This window comes from Larus michahellis, chromosome 13 (assembly GCF_964199755.1).
Source record: "Larus michahellis chromosome 13, bLarMic1.1, whole genome shotgun sequence".
Lineage (NCBI taxonomy): Eukaryota > Metazoa > Chordata > Aves > Charadriiformes > Laridae > Larus > Larus michahellis.
Genome location: NC_133908.1, coordinates 8,946,968 through 8,970,593, shown reverse-complemented (window position 1 = coordinate 8,970,593; position 23,626 = coordinate 8,946,968). Strand labels below are relative to the sequence as shown.

The following is a 23,626-nucleotide window of genomic DNA, read 5'->3' as shown; positions in this document are numbered from 1 at the left end:
TCAGAGGGTTTATTCCTCATTTTAGCCAGTTTCTTGTATGTTCAGGGGCTTTCTATTCTAGTGATGGTTTTGTTGCAGAACTTCAATGAAGTCTGAGAAGATGAGTGTTTTATGGAGTTACCACAAATGCCACTGGAAAGCCTTGGGAGACCTATGTCGTGTGTGTTAAAACATGGGATGTTTTAGATGTCATTAGGCAAATTGGTATGGACCCTTCTTGTATAGGCATTATTTATCTATTTTTTTTTCATGTGGGCACGCATACAATTCTGGACAGCTCAGAGACTGTATAGGCTCACTTGGTGTAGTTCTTTGTCAAATGAGTGACTCTGTGTTTAGAGTTAAAGATGGAGAAAAACAATAATTTGTCTCTTGCCAGAGATACTTAATTGAGGGTAAAACATACATCTGGGATTTATTTGTGTAAAAAGATACACAACTGAAGTGCTATGTCTTCTTCCAACCTGACCCTGCAGTGCCCTTTCCATTTAGTGTATTAAGAATTGAGATTTATCTAGAGATATCTTACAAATCAGAAATGACAGTTACTGTATGATCTTAGCTGTTATTACAGCAGATCTTTCTCTCTCTCTCTCTCTTTTTTTAGCCACTGTTTGTCTGTCATACAAGTGAAGTAATTTGTAATACAAACTGACTATGGATTCTCTTAAATTGCTTACTTCAGGAAAGCTATAGACATGATGAACATAACATTATACAGGATAATGGGCAAACATTACGCTACATGCCCTTACTGCCGGTAAACCAGAATGAACTCTGCCAGCAAAACTTTAAATTAACTGAAGTTGCAGAAGGCTGTTTTCCAGCCGCGGGTTATGGATCATCAGTCTTCTGCAGTTTCTGAGCTAGTGCTCTTCAGGAATACTCTGAGCAGCAAGAGGTGGGATTAAGGGAAGGAAGCAGTTTCTCAAAGACACTCCATATTTCATAGGTGGTTTGTGATTTGGAAGGTGTGCAGGACCCCTGCGATTGTTAAAGGTGAGGCTTATGGTGGGGCACTTTCTGAAAGGAATGGGAGGTTCAGTATTGATGGATCTAGCAGGGAACATACCAGTTTGATCCTGAAGCCTTGCACGGAGCCTTCGCAGGGCAGCCAGCAATGGGGAAGGGCTTTCACAGGTGAGGAAGGACTCCTCTTTATTAATTAATGTCATATACTTGGTTTTACTACATCTCTCTCACCGCTCCTGGAAAGAAAGTGGTATGAGCAGATTAGGGGTTATATCAGTGAGATATTTCCTGGTGATGGGGGACATGAATCTTTTCTGTTATCACTTCCCAGTGTGGCACACTTGTAAGAGTGTGAGGTTTTACCATTTGCTTTGCTCCCCTCATGGAAAAAGGCTACAGGATGTCACCAGAGTCAAAGGGGAAAATAGACACCCTTGGCAGATACGTGTCCGTCTTTGCTCTTCACAGAGGTCTGCTCCTGTGGGTCCCTGACCTGCAATCTCGGCTGTTTCTATGATGAAGGCTTAGGGAAAACAGGGTGAGTCGAGGAACTAGAAATTTTGTCTAGAAAGATAAGAAAATTCCATTTATGTTATCCAGATATGCAAGTTAAGAAGTAAATGACCTTATCTACAGCATAGCTACTTGTGGTATGTGGAAATCCAGTACGAATGTGTGAATGTCCTGGGTTAAGCAGAAATGCTTTATTATCGCTAGTAAGGAGGGAACTGTGCTACCTTGTGCCTGACGCTGGTTGTTGGACTTGTGGGTGAGGAGAAGGAAAATTGCATCAGGGACTTCTTGTTCTTGGTTGAGTTTCAGCATGATGAGGCGGTGGGGTTTTTTTCCTTCTTTCTCTAAAACAAGGAAAGCAATACTTGGTTATCTTTCAGCTTGACAGCAGGATTGTGTTGCAATAATCCGAGGGCTGTTAATTCACCAGCGATTTGTTTATGGTGAAGGCTCTTGTAATTAAAAAAATGCCTTAAGGTAGGGTCTAACACAATGTGGACTTTGGGGATTTATGTATTAGAAAGGATTGAACAGATTCTGGAAATCCGCTAGTTTGCATATTTTGTCTATAACAAACTATTATTTTTTGCTCTAATATAATTTGAATTATTTTGTCAAGAAACTGGTGTAACAGAGTGGAAAATGGGCTCTTAAAGCTTCCTGAATAGAGAAGATTGAGTTAGTGGCTGAATCTGTTTATAGAAGATAGAAATTAATGTCATCATAATGCTAAGGTGTGTTAAAATAAAATCTTGAATTATGGCATTGCTCTTTCAGTTTGACTGTATGTTTTAAAATAATCACTATTGTGGAAAGAAAAATGTCTGTGAGCTGGTCATTGTAATGCACATATTTCAGTGCTATTAATCCTAAAATGTGAGATTCTTATTACCCGGTGAGAAAAAAACACAATGGAGCCAAATATATGCGGAAGAATAATGCCACAATTCTGCAAAAATTAACACACATATTTGTGCTTATATACAATAAATAATCCTGGTTTGCTATTTACTTAAACGGGACCCGGATCTCTCACTCAAAGTGACGAGTTTAATCCCAGTGTGCAAAATTAAGAGTGAGTACCAGCCTTCTCATGTTTGGAGTTTTTGTTAAAGCCGCGAAGACTGACAAAATTTGTTTTCAGTTTATGCTATGTTAATCTAGAATAAATCTATTGAAGTTATTATAACAACGAGAATTTAAAGTAGTTGAATAGTGGAATTTAGTCCTTTTAAACATTCATTCAGTGTTTATATTTTCTTTCTTGCAGACTCCCAGACAATACAGCCAAGCACTAAATAAGAGTAACAGAGTTCATCTTTACTGTGCATTTCTGGACTATAGGTATGTTATGTAATTTCCAATCATTTAACTTGCTTTAATTAAATTATGCTTCAGTTTGTGATGCTATATACTACCTGTATTCTTCTTGTTCTCTTTCATTCATGGAAATAGTTAAAGAAATGGAGCCACTGGTTTACAAAACACACAATCTCATGGTGGCTTCTTACCATAAATAGGAGACTTGTTATTCACATGTTAGGTAGGTAATTGAGAGACTGAAAAATTTTGGAATCAGAACTGGGGACTGATACAAATCATGCTTATCTTGGTTTATAAGTATGTCCACTTGGGCAGATGCTTGGATGTTTTAAGATGGCAAACCTCCAGCAGAGCCATTGTTTTTACTGGACCTGTGCCTATGTCACAACACCATGTGCGAGCAGTATTTCAGAGCTGTGAATTTTGGACAATGCATGGAATGAAGAAATACTATGCCTCTGAATGAAAATGAGAACAAAGGGGCACAAATATCACCTTAAATTTCACTCAGAAAATAGAATCTATTGAAAAGCAGTAGCTGGTGTTTTTTTTAGTTCTGAATATATTTCTTCTGGTTTTGATTTCCAAATGTGCTGCTCTTACTGAATCATTTCACAACGAATACAAATACTGAATTTTTAATTTCATGAGGATTACCAGTTTTTGAGCCGTAACGGTGTAAGCCTGCAATGCTGGGATCCCTCCTACCCGGCATGCACATGGGAAGGTCACTGTAATTGTTTTACTGAAGTTTTGTTACAAGTATGTTGAACTGTCCCAGCTGTTGGCAGTTACTCGTTGTTATGGTTACTCACAAATTACAGTAAATGAGAAACAGATTTTACTGAAGCGAATTAATATGGTTGGGGCATTGTTCCTGTACTGTTTTCCACTGGGGCTTGGGCCCTCGAGGCTTTGCCTCAGGACAGAAACCGAAGTATGAAAGCTGTGCTTCCAAATGAGTTTTATGTCAAGATGGTCTTATTCCCTAGTGCATGGTAGTTAAAAAATAAGCAATTGGTTTTTGCCCTGTGACAGACCCTCTTTGAGAACTCAAGGAGGTCCCAAAGGACAGAGGAAGGGTGAGGTAATACCTATCTTTAAAATAAGAGCCAAGAAAAATATAGATCACTCAGTCTAGCTTCAGGACCCAGAATAATATCAAAAGTAATAAATGCTTAAGAAGCAGGCAGTTTGGGTGGGTGACCCACGATGCCTGAGCCCATGGAGCCCCTCGAGATGTGTGGCTGTGGCTTCTATGTTCCCACTCCACTTCAGGGCTGTGATAGCACAGGGGTTTGTGGGTGTCCCTGGCTCCAGGAAGAAGCAAACTCATGAGGATGACTTTCCTGCACAGCCCTGGGACCGGGCCACACAGCCAGCCCGGCCATATCCTCAGTGGAGCAGGAGCTGCTCTTGATGCCCCTGGGGATGAAGTGGCGCAACCAGTTGGCATGGGTGGGTCACTAGAAATCATGCTCAGTCTGAATTACATACTTTGACCAGATGAGTGGGACAGTGGACAAGGAAGAGGCAGCAGATATGATACGCTTACTTTTTTAACTTTTGCAAACTTATTGACCTGGCTGATACTATAGTTCTCAGAACAGACAAATTTGGGTCTAGGCGAAGTGCCATAAATGGGTTGCGCGATGTAAAGGAAAAATGTTATTGATCACTGGTTGTAAAACTGAGAAGACATCTCTAGAGACATTCATGTAGGGGTCTGATCTGAGCTCTGTTCTGGTGAATATTTTCCTTAACTATTTTCATGGTGGAATTGAGAAGACACTAGCAGTATTTGTGGATACTCCGGCCTGAGATGGCTTTCAAACCTTTTTATCTCCTGTATAGTTCAATACATGTGAAATTAACCTGATAAGACGCATTTTGATAGAGGTCATGTTCCATTTTTGTGTGCTTTGCAGTGATGGAACTGGTGTTTGGTCTAATGAAGGTTGTGTGCGTGAGAGTGGGGACCTCAACTACTCAGTGTGTCTCTGTAACCACCTCACTAACTTCGCCATTCTGATGCAAGTGGTGCCTCTGAAGGTGAGATAAAGCAAAGGAGTAAATCTGTCTGTTAAAATAAATACATAAATACATGAGTTGCATCCTCACACCACATCAGTAGGTGATTGGAACTGGGCTTATTTTTGCCCAACTCAGATTTATTCCACATCTTCCTTTCTGGGATGATGTTTTAATACTTCTTGACTATATTTTCGAAAACTTCTGGGAACTGAAAAGGAGCATGAAATGAAACACATCTATGGTAGGTGGGAATTCTCTTTACCTTATTTTCACCCTTTTGGCATGATTTCTTAAAGTAGTAGGCAGGAAAAGCACTAGAGGACATTGTACAGATGACCCTGGCATTTATGATTCATTTTCAAGACAGAGACAGCTGAGATTTGGCTGTGTGAGGGTTTGGGTAACTAGACTTGTGGAATATGAACAGCCGAGCTTGAACTCTGTGTGAAGCAAGCTCTGCTGCCAGCTGGCCCCCACCGCTGTCTCTGCCAGCTTTCCAAGTCCCTGCCTGCTGCTGTTTCTTCACCTTGTTGCCAAACAGGGGCTCGTGTAGAAGGAGCGTGAGAAAGAAAATAATGCTTTAGAGTTGAAGAGTGAACCCCTTATGTATAGCTTTCTCTATGCTCAGTTCCTTTGTCCAAAGAGTTATCAAGCAAGCCTCTTTTCAGCTGGAATGTGCCACTTTCCCTGTTTACCCAGGACCTTATGCTTGCTGTCCATACTCATCACTGTTTTCCGATGAACCTTTGATGGCAAATGTGTTGCTCACCTCAATAGACATGTTCTTCTCTTCATGATACCTTATGATGCCTTGAGATTTCCTCAGAGATGGGGCAGAGTGTCTGCTCCTTTAAAGGGACGTACCGGTTTGTGCCTGCTGAAGGATTCCCTCTACAAAACTCAGCACCAGGCATGGTCAGCCCCATCCTGGATCTTAGCAGACAGCACTGCCATGAGCATGAGAAGTATGTTTTTATTGCTTAATTTGGGTGTGCTACTGTCAGGGAGGATCCAATGGAGATAGTGATGAAGCCCTGCTCAGACAACCCTCAGTTAATAAATAATGAATGTATAATAGAAATAATTTACAAACCATACATTTAAAGAAATGTATACTAATTGTCTGACAAATTTATAATCTCTGGCACATTCTCAGCTTTCTACAGACACCATCCTAATAATATAAATTAACAGACTGAAGAAGAGCTTCAGCAGAATAGTAGGAGTCCTAATGTCATATTTATGTGTGCTGCTAACAAGCATGGTGTCCTCTGTGCTACAGCTAAAGGGGTTTCGTCAGCCCTGTTGGCATGGATGCATTGACTGTATGGCCATGTCTCAGGTCCTGTCAATTGGTTTGAATGATGGGTTTGCTCCTCTTTTAGACAGTTTTGCTGAGACAGCTTTGCTGAGACAGCTACTGCTGCAGGATGGGCTGCACGTGCTCCTGAGGGCGGCACAGAGCTTCTTGCAGATATATACAAAAGTGGGCTTGCAGCATAAGGGAACTGTAATTGGGGTTATACCACGGAGCAGCTCCAAAGTCTTTTCAAGGAATGAATCATCTCAGACTGCTATTACAAGTTCCTGATTCAGTAACACAACTATTCACATGGTAATCCTGGTTAGATGGTGTAATGCCAACAAGTCAGGGTCACAGCGTAGAACAAGGTGGTCTCTGCTATCCAGAGAGCTTAATTAATACCCACAGTCCTTTGTATTAGTCTAACCATTTAAAAATGGGGGTGTCTTGTTCAGGCCAACCAGTTTTTATCTAAATATTTTTATCTTCATTACTTGTAAAGCACCTGGTGACCCCAGCTGGTTTCCAAGTATTATTTTTCTAGGAACTATTCATATTCATAATAAAGTGCAGCTTTACCTGAAGAGCTTCCCATCTAGTGAGACAAGAGTAGAATGGGAGAAATGCACCATTGTTAACCCTGTTGTAAAGAGCAGTATACAGGGATTGAGCCAGGATTAAACAGGTTGTCCATCAATTAAATGCCGGTGAAAGATGAGTTGATTTTCCACTGGGGAATAGTTCTGAAAGGTCTAACTTTCAAATAAACAGATTTGAGATTGTCATGATTAATGACATGCTGCAATAAATTCTAATATTATGAAATATTAATAATTGGAGATCAAAGGTATTTCATATCAAAGTCTTTGGAATCAAGTTTTCCTAAAGAGATCTGAAATAACTAGCATCATAACTAGGAAAAGCTGGACATGAATGGACTGTCCAGTTCCTCACAGTCATTTAATGGTTCTTTTTTTAATATTTTCTTCCTTCTTGGTGCAATGCATTTGCATCTGCCAAAGTTTGTGTGGAATGTTTTTGCATTGATTTTTTTTCTATATGATAATTTAGAAACAAAAATGGAAGTGCTGCTGAGACATTACATGGACGTGTGAGACACAGACCAAGTCACTCTGATGGATAAAAACATTCCCTATGTGGCATTGTACTGTAAAAGTCTGTATAAAATAGTTTTGGGGTTTTTTTTAATGAAACTTATTTCACATAATTTTGACCCCTTCTACCTAAAATCCCATTTCTAAACAGAAAAAAGAAGGGAATTTATAGATTTGTGGCAGGAAAAGTGAAATGCTGAAAGGTGACAGGAGTATTTCCAGAATATAGTCCTTGTGTTCCTAGTGCCAGTCCATGAGAATTCGTAATGCTTGCTGCAGCTTTCAATGAAAGATTGTGCAGGCTAGGTAGAAAATATGCATTCATTTCTAACCTCTTGAAGTTTTCCTAAAAACAATTTTTGCATGCACCTCAATTGGCACAATTTACAAATGCACTGCAGCGTGGAGAAATGTGGGTGCACTGGTCTGCAGAGCGATGAACCTGAATGATGCCTCGGCGCGGCTGCTTTGCCCTGCCCTCCTGTCGCCTGCAGGGGCATGACACTATGGTGAGGTGGCAATGCGAGTGGGCCCATGGGGGGTCTCAGGTAACACTGCCCCTAACAAGCCAATGAAGGATGTCATACCCTCAGTGTGCTTTAATTCCAGTTCCTCTCATTTGGCTATTTCATAGTCCCTCTCTCAGAGTTCATCAGAAGATCTCATCCCAAATCTTTGACCAAGATATGCCCTTTAAATTGACTGTTTAGGATTATCTTGTGGTAGTAACTTTCTTAACCAGTGAAAAAAATCTTGTATCTTCGTTGTGTAACTGGCATGAAGTTAAGATTCAAGCTACGACAAGCTGCCTGGGTTTTGAGCTATACAAGCAGAGTACACTCAGTTACAAATTCCTAAAACATTTGCTAAGTATTTGCTTCACATGTCTAAGCAATAGCGCCTACTGAATCAACTAGGCAATTGGAAACCTCTCCCAGGCGTCCTTGGAACCCTGTTAAGTAAATGTTAAAATGCTGTGGATTTCAAACACATATACATGTTTATTCACCATGTTCTGAAATTCGTGAGCCAAGGTTCAAAGGGCCCGTATAAATCACCCGCTGGAATACTAGATTGTCAATGCTCTAAGAAATTGTTGCAATGATGTTATGTTCGATCTTGAACTTTTGCATATTTTATTTTGCTTTTCATAAATGGAATTCACAGACAATATGAGACAAGAAAAAGTGAGGGTGGGAATATGCAATTGCCCACATTTGAACAGTTCTGTTTATATAGCTATTATATATCTGTAGCTGTATAAATAGAACTGGATGAAATTTTTCCACATGAACACTATTTTTGACAGACTGTTTATTTTTTTGGCTAGATTCCGTTTCTTACAAAAAGGGGTCTGCTTTTCATGAAAAATGTAAATAAATTATTGGAAATGGATTGCTTGAAAACTGGAGAGGTTTTCATCAAAATCTGTATTTTGGTTCAAAAAAGTGACTTCATTCTTCACGGGAATTCTACTTTGTGTGCTTTATACTTTCATTCTCCTATGGAAAGTATCGTTTCCTTTTCTCTCTATTGTACTGATAAATGCAGTTCTCAGGGTATCACAAACAGGCAGAGATCCGCTCCAAGGGCACCGTAACAGCCTTTAACCTAATGCACCAGTCAGCAGGTCAGTAAAACCAGGTATGAATAGTTCTACCACCCCTTGCAGAAAGGCAGGCAGATGCACAGAAAACAACTTTAAAAAGAAAAGAAAAAAAAAAAAAGAGTGGGATATCAACAATTCTAAAGAGATGCAATACAGACCAGTATGTATGCAGCAGCTTCAGACCTGGGAGAAGATCCCTAGGGAGAATGCTGTTGATGTGGAAATCCATGAACTCTTCAGATGAGTTCACTGCGATAAGCGTTCTGACTCTCCCAGCTCCTCTTCATGAGACTGAGTTTCTTTTTGCTTAAAAAAAAAAGAAGAAAAAATAAAAAAGAAGCATAAGCTTTCCATTAATGAGACACTGCAGTTTGTTAAAGAGTTTGCTGTTCACAACTGGAGAGTTCGGCATACTCTCTGAGTTCAGACAAAGCCAAGGCGTCTCTAAGCAACAAATACTGAAAATAAGTGACCTTCCTCAGAAGTAACCTGCCACATGAATACTTGTGGCGAGCATTTCTAATGACCAGAGAGCTGAGCTTGTATGATAACTATCTGTCAAGGATGGTGACTTTTGCTTCTGAGTTATGCTAAATTTGAGAAAGAATCTCCTTGTTTAACTCATTCTTTTTGTTCCTACACATGGTAAAGCCTAGCTTTTTCCACTTCCAGAACAATAGCATGATCCAGACCTTGTCAGCCTCAACACACCATGAATCTGCCCCTGTGCCTCCCTTCCTTCTAGCGCTGGTCCAGCTCATTTTCACACCTTCCCCAATATCCAGCAGAACTCTCTATACATTTACAGAGCTTGCGCATTTCTTGTGGGCATAAATGCGCTTATATATTTTCAAGATTCTTTATCATCGCGATTTTATTAGAAAGGAACAGAACTCTGTTAATAATTCATGCACCTGGCTTGGGGAGGAATTGCAATGCCTCACATGGATTTCATTTTGTTTCAGTGAGACGTCCATAGGAACAAAATTGTAGGGTACCTTGCATCTGACGGTGCTTTCTCTTGAATACTTGAAGTATTGTGAGATGAGGAATGCTGACAAATTGTTAGATGTTTATGGAGCAGGCTGCCAGGTGGGTCTAATTTCCAGGGAGCATAGAAATGCAAGGAAGTTCTTAGGAACAAGCTGCGAGTTCTTGATTTTTCTTCTTGATCTTTACGCAAAACAGGTTAGATTAATTCAGTCACTATTGTACTGTGTGCCAGCTGGAAGTAATCTCCAGAGACTGAAATCTGCTGAGATGAAAAAGCATTTTTATTCCAATATTTCAGAGAAAGAAATGGAAAGAGAGGTCACAAAGAAAAATTTTCAATTCTGGAATTTTAACTTAAATGTGACAAAATGAACTTCCACTCTGATATATGTGTGCTATACAGCAGTGTGTGAAGAAAAAGAATGCTGAATGCTGTGAATTAGCTAAAACCAAGCTCAGATTACAAGTGTAGTTGAATACTACTACGGTTTTTATATTAGTTTCAGTAAGAGCTTGAATGCACTAAAGTCGCAGTGATTGCGAAAGAATGGTACGAACAATACTGCTGATTAGCTTGAGGTCCATGGATGCAGTCTGGCTGCTTTCGGTGATGCAGGGGATTAGTGGTTGTAACAAGTTTATTTCAGGAATGAAATAACCATCTTGGAAAAACTTACGACCATGTGGTGCTCAGATGTCAGCCTGGCACTGACCTGTTAGCCTGCTGATGAATTGGCCCATGTGGAAGGCCGAAATTATTTGTGTCTTTATCACTCTGCTGTTATGTCTGTATCATGGCTGGCCCAAATTCATGCTTGCTTGCTGAGATTCATTTATCATATTGGTTTTAACTTGAGGAATGACACCATTTATTTGGAGTTTTGGAGATTAGTGATCATCAACTGGTTTAAATGAATAAATAAGTTAATTGAAGGTAAAATGTGACCGAAGATGTGCAGAATGTTCCTGAAGGGACATGCTCAGCCCTTGATTGCCTTCCTGAAGTTGCACGGATGTAATTAAGGTCAGCACATGATCAGAATTTGGAAACTCTGTTGAGAAGTCATTTCACAACTCTGATCAAGGTAGTAAGATTGAGAATTTTACAATTGCATCTCCCCAACAAAACCTGTCAGTGGGACATTCTGAGAGGCTGTGCAGATATTAACTAATCCATGTACCCCTCCTCTGGGAAACTCATTGCTCTGATCAAGCTTCTCTTTCTGATGGGGGAAACTGAGGCAGAGTGAAAAAGTCCCTCCCAGCAAATCATTGCTAAAGCTGTGCTCTTGGGGGTTCTTGTCTGTCTTTCTCCTTCCGTGACCCACAGAACAGCGTTCCAGCCTTTGCTTCATCTGGTGCAGTCAGAACAAACCCATACTGCCAGCTGCCCTGCAGTGTTATGGTTAGGGAGACAATGGTGCATTAATATAGCTGCGGTAGAAAAAAGAAAATAATCCATTTAGTTTGATGTGTTTACACTGGTTTATGTTTGCTTCTTCTGGAGAAAGTCCAAGTAGAGGGCACCCAGGGTGACATGCTCCCTGTGGTGGCTTTCTTGTAGTACCGTAGTGTGATGGTGCTCCGCTGTGCTGCAGGCTTGAGCCTGGATAGGAACAGCAGAAGATGGGAGAGGAGATGTTCCCTCAAGTGGGCATCCTCTGCAGCCGCAGAGCCTGGGGAGACCTCAACCTGCAATGCCACCTCCCGCACCAGCACCCAGCGGTGCCTCGCGCTAGAGGAGAGACGGCTGGTGGAGCCGGGGGGGACAGATGAAACTGGGAGGAGAGACGTGAGCGGAGTCACACAGAGGGATGTCACAAGGTGCTTCCTAGACAGCAGGAATCAAACCCAACACGGAGTAAGCCGCATTTCAAAAGCACTCCAAAGAAAATTCAGACGCTATTATTTTATTTTGGGCAGCTTTACTTCCTCTCATCAGTCAGTGGGGCCCTATGCTCCTGCCAGGAAACATGCCAGCCATCTGGCAGTTTTTATTTTTATAGTGATCCAACAACTACAAAGCATGCCAGGCTATTTGTACCATCTGCCACATAAATGTCATTTCATCAAAAGGATGGTGGACACCTGGGGACCCAGAGTTCAAAAATCCTTTTAAAGGGGAAATCACTGTCTCCCACAGCAAAATAGAGTTTGAGGGTTGGGTCGCCCTCCCCCAGGTGACCAATGCAGGACACAACTGTAATATTTATGGCTACTAGACCATTCTTTTAAATTGGGTTTTTTTTCCACTGTTTTTTCCTCTTTCCATCTTCTCCAACTGTGAGGGTATAAAAATGACTACTATAAAGTTCACAAGTGGATGGACGTTTCCAGCAAAGTAATAGTGCTGTACAATCTGTGGTAGAAATTGTTCAAATTTTAAACACGTTTTTAGCATTTCTAAAGCTAGAAATGACTTCATTTTTCATCCCGTTTGTAGCTCTTGTTCCATAATTCAGAAGGGAGGATCAATCAATATAGTTCAAGCTGCCCTCCAATGGGCTTGAAAGCAGAGAAGCATTTATAAAGGGGAAAATGTTTGAAAACGTCTGATCTTAGAACTGGAGCTATAGAGACAACCCATAGCATCCTTAGGGAGCCCGGGGTTTTGAATAGGCTTGGGGATTTGGCTGCGAGGTTCTATTTACAAAAGGCAAGACATCCTGAATTCCTTCTTTGGGGCAATATGTGTGTTTTTATTTTATTTTTCACTGTTATAGCTGAGTTTGACAGCAAGTTTTGACAATGTATGGCTGACTGAGAACAAAGTACATCTATTCACGTTTATAAAGGCTGTTTTAAAAATGTCCTAATATTGTGAAATGCTTTAAAAATATGGGGGATAGGTGTGTAATTTATAAGTTTGGAGCCCTGTTTTCCTAAATCTAATATTGCAGTTATTAATCAAACATTGCCCTCAGGAGGCATTAAAAGAGCAGTCTGAAATGATAACCTTTTTTCTTAAATTTTTCAGCCAGCTGAGGTCCACATTATGTACTCTAATAAGACAATGAAATGGAAATAATGCGGCATTCTCCTATTTCTGCTGTTTTGTAATTTTAATATAATTACTTTTCTCAGCATGCTTTTCATTGATGGGAACATAAAAAGAATAATGCCTTAGTCCAGTAATTTTTCTGTTGTGTTGCATATTTAAAAATTGGATAGGCATTGCAATTTTTTTGGTCCTTGTTTATTACCATTGACAGTTTATTTAACTGAAGAGATGTCTACAGACAGTTTAGACAGCCCTTACCCATCAGATGAACAAAGATAAATCAGCCTATGTGTTTATTCTAGCATTGCTTTGTAAACTTTCTTTGCTCTTTGTCACTCTCTCCGCTTCCCCTTCCATTTTATTGCAGCGAATGTTGTCCCCGTGGAGAAACACATCTCGCTGATGTGTTCACGAATGATTGTGCATCATATTTCTTTTGTCCTTACTATGCTTATGCTCATCTTTCCTGAAAATTGAGCACTGATCTTGATTTTTAACTCAGAGCCATTTTTCATTCTTTTGCTATTCCACTCCTGTGCCAGTACAGCTCTGTTGATTTTGATGGGAGGAAATGGGAGACTTTCTGGTTCTGTCCTTAATCCCATAGAATTGCACGGAAAAAGTTGGAATAATGCTGCAGCATACTAAACCCCTCAAATTCCCTAGAGAATTGTTTGGCAGTTACTGAATTTCACTCAGCAGAGGAGAACAAAAAATGATTTTTTATTTTGGAAAAGCACAAATATTTAAGAGTGCTATAATGGTCAAAAGAACCTTTTTGTTTGAGGAGCATGAAACAGGACTCTATTTTAATCAGAATACTTAACAAAATAACATAGACTTCCTTTCTATGGTGAAAACGAAAGCACCGAGCCATTTGGCAGCTAGGTCTTCTTGCTGACTAAAGGATTTCCCCATGCAGTACAAAAATGCTGTGATACTGCACCTTTATCCATCACTGCTCTCTGTTGAATGTCTTTAAATTTAGTTCATTCTGTACCCTTGAGTTCAATCTGTCTCCTGTACTGGCCTTTTTATGCCCTTTGTCCCCAAAGCGTGGTGTAGGGGAAATTCAGGGCTGGGTACCTGGACGCTCTTGGCCACGGTGCAAGCCACGGCTAGCCACAGCCCTGCATCGAAATGGACGTTTCTGAATCAAAGCCCAAGCCTGGGATAAGGGAGGCAGACATACTAATTTTCATTGAATTTTACTGGGAGCTGGGTATTTAATTATCCTCAACTGCTTTGAAAAAACTCAGACTCAGGGTCTGGCAAGAGACCATCGTTTCTCTGCCTGTGAGAGCCTGCGGGATCCGGGCTGGGTTTTATTCTGCCTGTAGCCTTCTGATGGACTTTGGTTCCTCTGTTAATTGGAGAACAGGATGAGTCTGCTCTTGCTAGAACAGAAAGTAAATACCAGATGTACAAGTCTTAGGTGTGCGGGGAAAAAGTAGATCCTTCAGTTTCATAGAGGATAATCTGCTGTAAATACAGCATTTAGCGTTTCTTGAGAAACACTGCAAGCCTTGGGCCTGAAATGAAGGCAGAAAAAACACGCTGCTTTGCGTTACACAAACAGAGGAAGTGCTTGCAAATATCTGCTTTTCTGATCCCCAAACTTTATTATCATTTGGTACCACTTCACAACTTGAGTCCTTGCTCCCTGCCATGCTTCCTTCAGGCTTCATTTGAAGTAAAAACTTTCTGTGTGAGATTTGTAATGAGCAGATTACCTACTGTTTGATGACATCTTGCCCAGAACTACTTTAAAAGACGACGTGGGCTTTTAAAATTACTAATTAATACCTTGGCAGAGATATTTGGAAAATTTTTTCATGTCACAGTGAAAAGTTTTAAATAAGCAGCTACCAGGCTGGGCTGGCTGTAGGAAAATATTCCTTTAATCCTGAAAAGCCCCCTTCGTAGCACTTTATTGCTGATCACCAGGAGTTGTGGAGTTAATAGAGAATGGGAATTCAAAAGCAGTTCTGCTGGAAATGGCTGATAAAGATGATTGTGCTGCAAAGCAGGACTCTTGGAGGCCTTTTTTCTCTAAACTTGTGGTATCTGATACGTTGTGGCTTGAGTAAAGAAGTCTCTGAATCAAGTTAGACCTTTTTATTCTGCGAGTAGTGATTGCGCAGTGCCATTGGGTATGGCCCCACCAAAATGGTTCTTGTGGTCTCGGTGAGTAGACTGAGCCTCCTGAACCAAACACAGATGTTAATTTGAAAACCCCGTAATGTTATGTACCTAACAAAGTGCTTGGCAAGCTGAAGGAAAACAGAGATTTGTATTGCTATTATTATTTAATATATAAATAAAGCCCTCACTGGACTGAAATTGAATTTCAGCAGCCTTTCTGGAGGCAATTAAAACCATTAGCTTCATCAGCCAAGGCCAGCGTTTTAATGTCTCTGAAACACTCAGGCTGCCAAAGATAATTATTCATCCTTTTCTTAATTGGATTCAGATTGCATTTTAAAGGTGCAGCTTCAATAGGGTTGGCTGAGCCTTAATTTTTCACCCCTACCTCTCCTCCCTTCCCTCCCCCCAGAAATGTCTCATAAGATGTTGTTTCAGGCCTTTGCAGAAGGGTTTGAGAGTGGATTTCAGCCCAGGCTGATCATCTCATGGCAGATCTCAGTCTGTTCGATAAACAGGGTAAAAACCATACATCACTGTAAGTAACTTCACGGTAGGAATGCTTTTTTCGAGCTGGAAAGCTTACCAAAAGGGAGACTAAAATATAACTTGCTCTTACGTTTGGACTTAGGGCAAAATACAGTTGTCATGTCTTACATTTCCACCAGTAAACAAATAACTTTGGTTTCATAAAATGTATACACTACATAAGCAAATGCAAAAATATCATATTCTGTGTGCGACTGGTAAGTAACACCAAAATACAAATGATAGGTATGATATAGTCCTTAGATTGCAGGGATCATTTTTTAAGGCTGTAAAACTTTTTTTGGTTCAAGAACTTGTCTTTTTTTGGAAGAAGATGAATTGCTTTTCAGAAAGGGGATTTCAAAAGTAGTTTAGACAATGAAATTACTACTTTCGGTGGTGAAATTGTGAAGTTGTAATTTGGTATATGGACAAACCCTTTCAGGATCAGCTATGACAAACCTTGTTTTAAGCATTTGAACTCAGCCCTTTGTCTGATGTATTGCCTCTAAAGGCAGACATAAAGAGATATTTTGCAGCATGTAAAGAAGAAAATTTTAGATTTGTACTTCCCTAAAATGTCCCTTTCTCTGGAGAAAGCCAAAAGCATCCCTTTTGCAAAGCCGAAAACATGCAGCGAGTTGCCTGCGAGATGAATAATGAGAAGAAGGGACAGGAGTGCAAATTTCACACGACAGAAGGGGGCACCTGGAAGGGGACGCTGAGCAGGGACAGCCCTGTGCTGCCCAGACAGATGCTCTGATCTGGCCAGTTGCTATTTTCTGTTCCTGTAGCCCATCTAGCTTTTTGATGGGTTGTTGGGCTGTGTTGTATATACAGTTGATCATTAATGTTACATAAATAAGTAGGTTTTCTGTTCTAGATACAGATCAAACCATTTTTCATACATTGCCTACTGAATAAGTCTTTCAGCCTCAACTGTCATTTTCCAGATACTCCAGAGATTAAAAGTACCGTCCCATTCTAGTAATATATTTTCATCGTCCTGCGCAGTTAGTTTTAAACAGAGGAGTTAGATGTCGCTCATTTTCTTGTTATTAACAACATCATAAAGGAAAAATACATATTTGGAGTCTGAACTGGTATCTTTCCAGGATCATTTCTCAGGCCATCCAGTTGCCTGTGAGTTCCCAAAATAAAAATAACGAGCAATGGACTGACTTCTTTTACGTGGGAAAACAAGGGTAAGACAATAGACTATAATATTGCAGTAACTACTGAAACCGTCACATCTTTGTCCATGCTATTAGTGACACTTGCAAGGTAAAAGGTGTTACAGCCTAAACTAAAAGGGGGGGGAGTTTTATATTTTTGATTTGTCTGTTTGTGAGAGCTGAAACTAAGAAACATCTGTCTCTGTGTTCATGATTACTAACATTCATGACCGCATGAGCACTTTTCCTAGCTTTTCGGCTTGCTGCAGAGTAAGAGAATGACCTTATAAACTCAAGGAAGCAAAACCTTTTAGAAGAAAAGAATAATTTAATGTAGATTGGGACAAGTGTGAGAATCAGGCTCATGGGACTACTTCACAGATTGCTCAATGTTTTATTTGGTACTTTTTAATGCTGTTTTCCTTAGTAATAGCATTACAGCCTGATTACCATTTTTGTGCTGACTACAAGATCATCCCAAATTACTGTCTTATATTTCACATCGTGCACGAAGTCTAAACATTTTCAAAAATACAAGCCAAGGTAAGATGAAATCAGCTCGTATCAGAGCATGGGAATTTATAGGACATTGTTTCTTAATTGATGATGCACAATGTTTTGACAATCCAGGTATTTCTAAAAATCTGTATGCTTCTTATTCCTTACAATATGAACAGAGACACACAACATCGAGCTGTGCTGTAATAGCTGGGTTGTGAGAAGTTAGTATTTTAAATACAGGTTCTCTTCTCTCCCACACCATATACCTGTATTTAGAAATGAGGCCCCACGCCCTGGGAGTCATTCCAGGCCTTCTTTTCATGCTGTTTCCTTCCCCCTGCAATTCAGATCACCCACAGAAAGGAGCTGGTTTCACCCTCTGGAGCCGCTGGGAACAGGGACCGCTCTCTTGCACCCCTCCAACCCCACAGTTCAGATTGAGAACAGCTATCGCAGGCTTCGCCTGTTCCTTAATAAACAAAAAATGGTTCAAAACCACATACAGGCTTTCTGTCCCTCACACTAGGCAAGATGAGAATGTGAGCTACAGTGATGTTGCTTTTGAAATAGTTGTTACCAGACTAATGTGGATATTGATTTAGATGCGTCATTCTTTAATGCATCATCAGATTTTGGTTGCGTTTGCCAGAGCAAGAGCAATTTCCAGTTCATAGATGTGGGGACCTGTGTAGGTTATTTCAGGTCTGAATGAATCTTCTACATTTTGTCGATAAGAGATTTTTTTTTTTTTTTTCCTTTTTCGTTTCTAAGTAATACAGCCTCCACTTGGGAGAACTTGATTCATGTCTTCTCTTGCCCTGCAGGAGTTTCTGGAGGAAGACTGAGCTAAAACCCAGAGAAAGACTTCCTTAGAGGCATGTTAATTATAGTAGAAATTTGTTAGCAAAAGATGTTTTTGTGATCGTTACCTTCTCTTGGATGTATTATGGGAAAAAACAAAGGCTTTGATTTTTGCCCATTTCCACTAGATGGATCCCCTGTATCTTCTGTACTTGGATGTGATAGTAAGACATTACCTTTCCTTGGCAGATCTTACCCGCCTTTGCCAATGCAAACCCTGTGATAGACCACTGTAAATCTAAATGAGCACGGAGCAGCTTTGACCTCTGTAGGGAAGATTTTCTGGCTGCAGGTGTTGGGAGTGAAAGGAGTGAAAGAAAGCCTTGAACTGCTGAGAAATACTGATTTCAGAGTGACTTGAAGCTGGAAAAGCTTCCTCTGCTCCCCTCCTCCCTCTGTAGAACTGCAAGCCACCTGTAGCTAGAGAAAGGGATGTGTATTGGAGCAATCAGGAAATAAGGCCCATGCATTTTGGACATGAATATCCCTGATGAGGAAATCACTTTCAAACTGCCCAATTTACCACACAAGTTATTCCTGTTTCAGGAATATCTGTGAAGAATGGCTTCACGTGGCTTCTCCGGGGGATGAGGAACGATAGGAGCTCTTTTACAGAAATTATGTGGACCTTTTAAACTGGTCCAGCACACAGAACCCTTTTGTTTCTGTAATTGATGCTACCCAAGTCAGGAAAAAGAAATCTGTCTTTGGCTGAAAGAGAAAGAAACGCTAAAGAGCTGCATCATATTTCCTAGGAACTGTAACACCATAGCAACAGTTGTCTTTCAATGCCACTGCTGCTGCATCACTTAATAGTTCTCAGATTGCTGCGAGAGCCGCCGTCTCCTCCGCTGTAAAACTTACTGCACATGAGCTGATGCTGTTTGCAGATAATTACACGAAAAATGTTCATATACAACACATCATTTTTGTCTGTGTTTAAAATGATTTTTTTTCCCCTCATAACCACATGGCATGTTATTTCTTGCCTTTAAAAGGAATTTTAATGGGAAGTTTATTGGTAGAACTGGTTGGATTTGATAATCTCAGATGAAATACTTTGGGGGTGAGTTTTTATTCTGTGTGTGGAAACTAATAGAAAATCCCAAACTGTGAGAAAGGGTTATTTTTTATTAGATAGAGTTACTATGAAAAAATTGGTAAATATATTGTTCCTTTTGGGTTTTTTTTCAGAATAAATATTTTGAATGAGTTTTTAGCAAGGAATTTATAGTGAATGGATGTTGAAATAAAACCACAGTATTTCAAACATCAAAATTAAAACTTTTTGATTGACTACATTGTTTTTGTTTTTTCAAATGTTCAGTTTATGAAAGTGTCAACTCCATCCAGATTCAAGTCAGGAAAAATGTTTGAAAATTCTTCTGAGATGAGAAAATTTTTTCCTGCCTAGTTCTGTTCTACTTATTATACATTAATACTGCCTGGCTCCCTTTGTTGGGTGTGGCGCTTTTGTCATTCTTTTATGAGAACTTGCATGGAAAATTAAAGCACGCTTTCTGATTAATTTAGGATGAATGGTCAAAACACACCATCCCTCCCCCATTGAATCTATCCTGGTTTAACGTAGATCCTAGTGACGGGCACTTTGGAGTTACAGATTGAACGTGCATAAAAACTGAATTACTTCTACAAAATGCGTCTGTAGATAAAAACAGAGGCTGAGAGGAGAGGCTTACACCCTGACTGCTCGTGCTGGGTCTTTTCTGTGGTTTTCCATTCTGTAGTGTCAGTCCAGCTCCTTCAACAAGCACTGAAAACGTGATACATTAAACAAAACAAGTGGGCTATAAATGGCCTGTGATTTATGGGTCATCTTGGTTTGTCAGTTCTCACTGCTGTGAAGCACTTCTGGTATTTGCACAGTGATGTAAATTATTGCAGCGTGAGAGCATTAGCAAAGCGCCCTGCGAGCTGTGAAAGATCCCATTGCTGACATTGTTTGTGCAGCCCAATAAACTGCTCTAATCTCAGACTTGACGATATCACAGCACCAGAGACACTAACTTAATCTGAAGAAATACTGATTTATGAAATAAAAGAGAGAACTAAAATGTGGATGCCCTGGCTACGTGGCAGACTTTGGAGTTACCTCTTCATTTCCTGTATTAGAAACAGCAGCGAATGATTGTGAACATCAGCTTACATACGGGCGGATGGAGGAGGAAACGCTGTGTGCAGGGACGCTGACCTGTGGTTCTGTAGTGTAATAAATCAATTAATAGTTTTTATTTCGTTTTGTTGTTGTTTTTTTTTCTTTGTGTGCAGCTAACAAGAGAACACCAGGTGGCCCTCTCCTCCATCACTTACATTGGCTGCGCTCTGTCCATCTTCTGCTTGACGATCACCCTGGTCACATTTGCTATATTGTCGTGAGTAATTTTAACTTAATACCTGCAGAGCAACTATCATGCAGCAAGCCAAGCAGTGCATTTCAGGCCACTGGTAAGGATCCCTTCAGGTGCTCAGGATAAAACAAAGGCTATTAATTCTACAACCTTCCTTAATTAGACTCTGCACATCTATTTGTAACAGTTGGTTGGTTATTTCTAAATTACTTTAATTTCCTGAAATGGGGTGGTCTTTATATAGCAAGCTATTTCCATCCTACGAGGGATTTTTTAAATTTTTTTAAAACTGTCCATGTTTTGCTATAGTTCAGGAATCTTGCAATGAGGCTGTAGGAGGGCTTGGTCTGGAGCTCAAGGCAAGTGCAATATGAGCAAGGCTGGCAGGATCGCCGCCTCTTCCCCCCTGCATACATCTTTGGATTGCCTGGAGAGTACAAACAATACTTCTTTCTGCTTTTCAGTTGTCTTGTCTGTAAGGCAGTGTGTTTATAAAGCCAAGCAGGTGTGCCCAGAAAGGAAGGTTTGGTCAACATGAGTTGTCTCGTCTCTGTTTCGTACAGCTTGTGCACAGTTACATCACGTAACTCCCATTTATTTTCAACTATCTGTTAGGCTAGTTCTCTAACGTGATGCTTTAGTAGGATGAGGGACGCTATAGGCACTGTGAAATTCACTCCACGGCTTATGTTTAAATCCTCTGGATCTCTGCAGCACCATGCCTATCACACAGCAGCGCCTTTGAGGGCTCTCAGCACTGGGAAGGTTTCTGCCACGAGGCACTTACGGGCTTTATGGCCGTTTATATTCCAGTAGCGATAACTGAGTTGGAGGCTCCGCTAGGCTTGATACAAACATTTCTGAAAAAAATTCCATAGAGTTTTCTGTCTAAATAAAAAGTAGAAAACCTGACAAAGGGTGAAGTAACTTGTCTGAGGTTGTGCAGACGACTGGGAGCACAGCAAGGGATGGGATTCTTGTCTCCTTTTGCACACTAAACCATGTTCTTCCTGATCTAGAGTTCAGTTTTTTATTTCTGTGCCTAAGCATGTCTTTTGGACATCCTGTTAGGAGACCAGTTTCTAGGAAAAAGGACTTGCTGAAACCCAGCAAACTGATTGCAATGTCTGTTTGTTCCAAACCCCATATTATTTCCAAGTCTCAAGATCTGTGTTGGTCATACTTGGATTAAGTGCGTAACGCATGGCAAAGTCTAGTCTAAATAAGTCCAACGTCTGCCTATCTGGCATTGCACTGTTGGCATGTTTAGGCTAAGGGGAATGATCTGCTCCACTTTTGTCTGAATGCAAAACTGGATGTTACAGTGTTTAGAAAAGAAAAAGGAGCAAAAGGAGCTGGTATTGCTACAGCGGGGCTGAAAACTCCTCAAGGAACTGGAGGCAAACAGAAGACTTCTAAAGAGAGCTTGGACCCAGCTGACTGTCACACGGTTAAGCACCCCACCTACATACAGGATCATTCAAACTGCCAATTAAAAATAATTTTATTAGGTTTTCACTGGAGAGCCAGGCCTCATTAAACAACTGAAGTGAAATTTTGCAATGTAGTGTTAGATGACCATGAGGTAAGTGGAGAGGAATCTGGCAAGTTCTTTGATACTCCACGTGCTGGCAACAACGGCCGCTTCCCAGGAGGGCAGTCCTGATTGCCTTCTGGGTAACGATGTTCCAGTTTGCGACTACATGAAGTTCCTTATTAGAAAGTCGTTGGCACCAGGCAGCGCAACCCGTCTCTTCGAATTACTTTTAGGACATCGATACTTCTTGTCATCTTCCGCTTTGCTCCCTTCTAATGGAGCCCTGGCTACAACAGTGCTGGAGGAACAGGGCTGACAACAAGCTGTCGTCTGCATTGCCCAGCCCGTGTCACCCTGCTGCAGGGGACACGCACGATGTGTCACCAAAAGTCATCACCATCCAGTGTGATACAACAAAAAGATGGGAGTGTGTCCTGTTGTGTGGCGGAAGCACTGCCATTCTCATAGCCAAACAGTTCAGGTCTCCTGAAATGATTAAAGCTGAGCGTAGGGGCTGGCAGGCAGCATGGATTGAAATAGAAATCCTGTTATCATTAGTACTGTTCTTTTTTTTTAAAGAGAAGAATACAATTATGCGAAAGGCCTGAAATGTTCAGATAAATGTTTTTGTTTTCTACTTCCTATTTCTGGATGAGGACAGAAACACGAGGTCAGAAGACTCCCAGGAAAGCATGTTCTTGTCAGATTTCCAGATGGTTTTTGCGAAGCCAAGAGAGATATGTTCAAATGATGTTGTAATCAAGGTCAGGTCTCTGTCAAGATAGGCACTGCCCATCCATATAAATAGCTATAGTTCCTGTGCTCAAAAGCTGATAATAATAAAAAATTCCTAACCAATGTCTATTCATGTTCCCTCAATTCTAATGCAGGCAAATACCAACAAAATAAAACCAGAAACTCTGTGGCACAGTGTGAGCTAGATGGTGCAAGGTGCAGTATGCTTTCTGTGAGGTGCAGATCTGACTGCCTTGACAGCGCAGCACCATTCAGGATCAGGCCCTTTGTTAATATTCTATCACAAGTCATCAGCAGAGCTAGTTAATGTGCAAATCAGTCTTTCTGCTACCTTCAGGACGGCAGCAGAATACAAAAGAAACCAGTAAGGTACCTCTCCGTCCTGGTGGAAGGAGTGCTCAAAAGATACCATGATAACCCCATCAAAACGAATGACCAAAAGCCAATCAAAATGCTTGCTGATAAATTATATATACGTTCATGCTTCTTGGAACGCTGTTTTATTCATGTGTCTTTCTATCTTCTGCCAGGTCTGTCAGCACCATCCGCAACCAGCGCTATCATATCCATGCCAATCTGTCCTTTGCTGTCTTGGTGGCTCAGATCCTGCTTGTCACCAGCTTTCAGTTCAGCCCTGGGACGGTAAGCACTAAAAAGAGTGATTGTGGTTTTTGCGAGGCACCTCCATGGAATGAATGCCACATGCAAGGGTCTTGACTGTGAGATCTCCTATTTTTACCATGCCTTAGCCAAAAATTACTTCCTACGACACTGCATAAAGCCTTTGGTGCATTCAAATAGTGTTATCATAGTATCCGGCCGTGTCTGGACGTTTGCAAAACTGAGAGAGGTATGCACCCATCAAATGGGAAAAATCGCCCTGCTACTGGA

At 40.7% G+C, this 23,626-nt stretch overlaps 1 protein-coding gene across 1 annotated transcript in view; it reads left to right on the top strand.

Moving 5' to 3' along the window:
* Positions 1-23,626, top strand: part of ADGRD1 (adhesion G protein-coupled receptor D1) — a 154,287-nt gene that overhangs the window by 80,090 nt on the left and 50,571 nt on the right. Inside the window, exons 14-17 of the mRNA XM_074606508.1 lie at positions 2,756-2,829; positions 4,737-4,860; positions 20,363-20,466; positions 23,266-23,377. Coding sequence (XP_074462609.1) covers positions 2,756-2,829; positions 4,737-4,860; positions 20,363-20,466; positions 23,266-23,377 — 414 coding nt within the window. The remainder of the gene's footprint in view (positions 1-2,755; positions 2,830-4,736; positions 4,861-20,362; positions 20,467-23,265; positions 23,378-23,626) is intronic.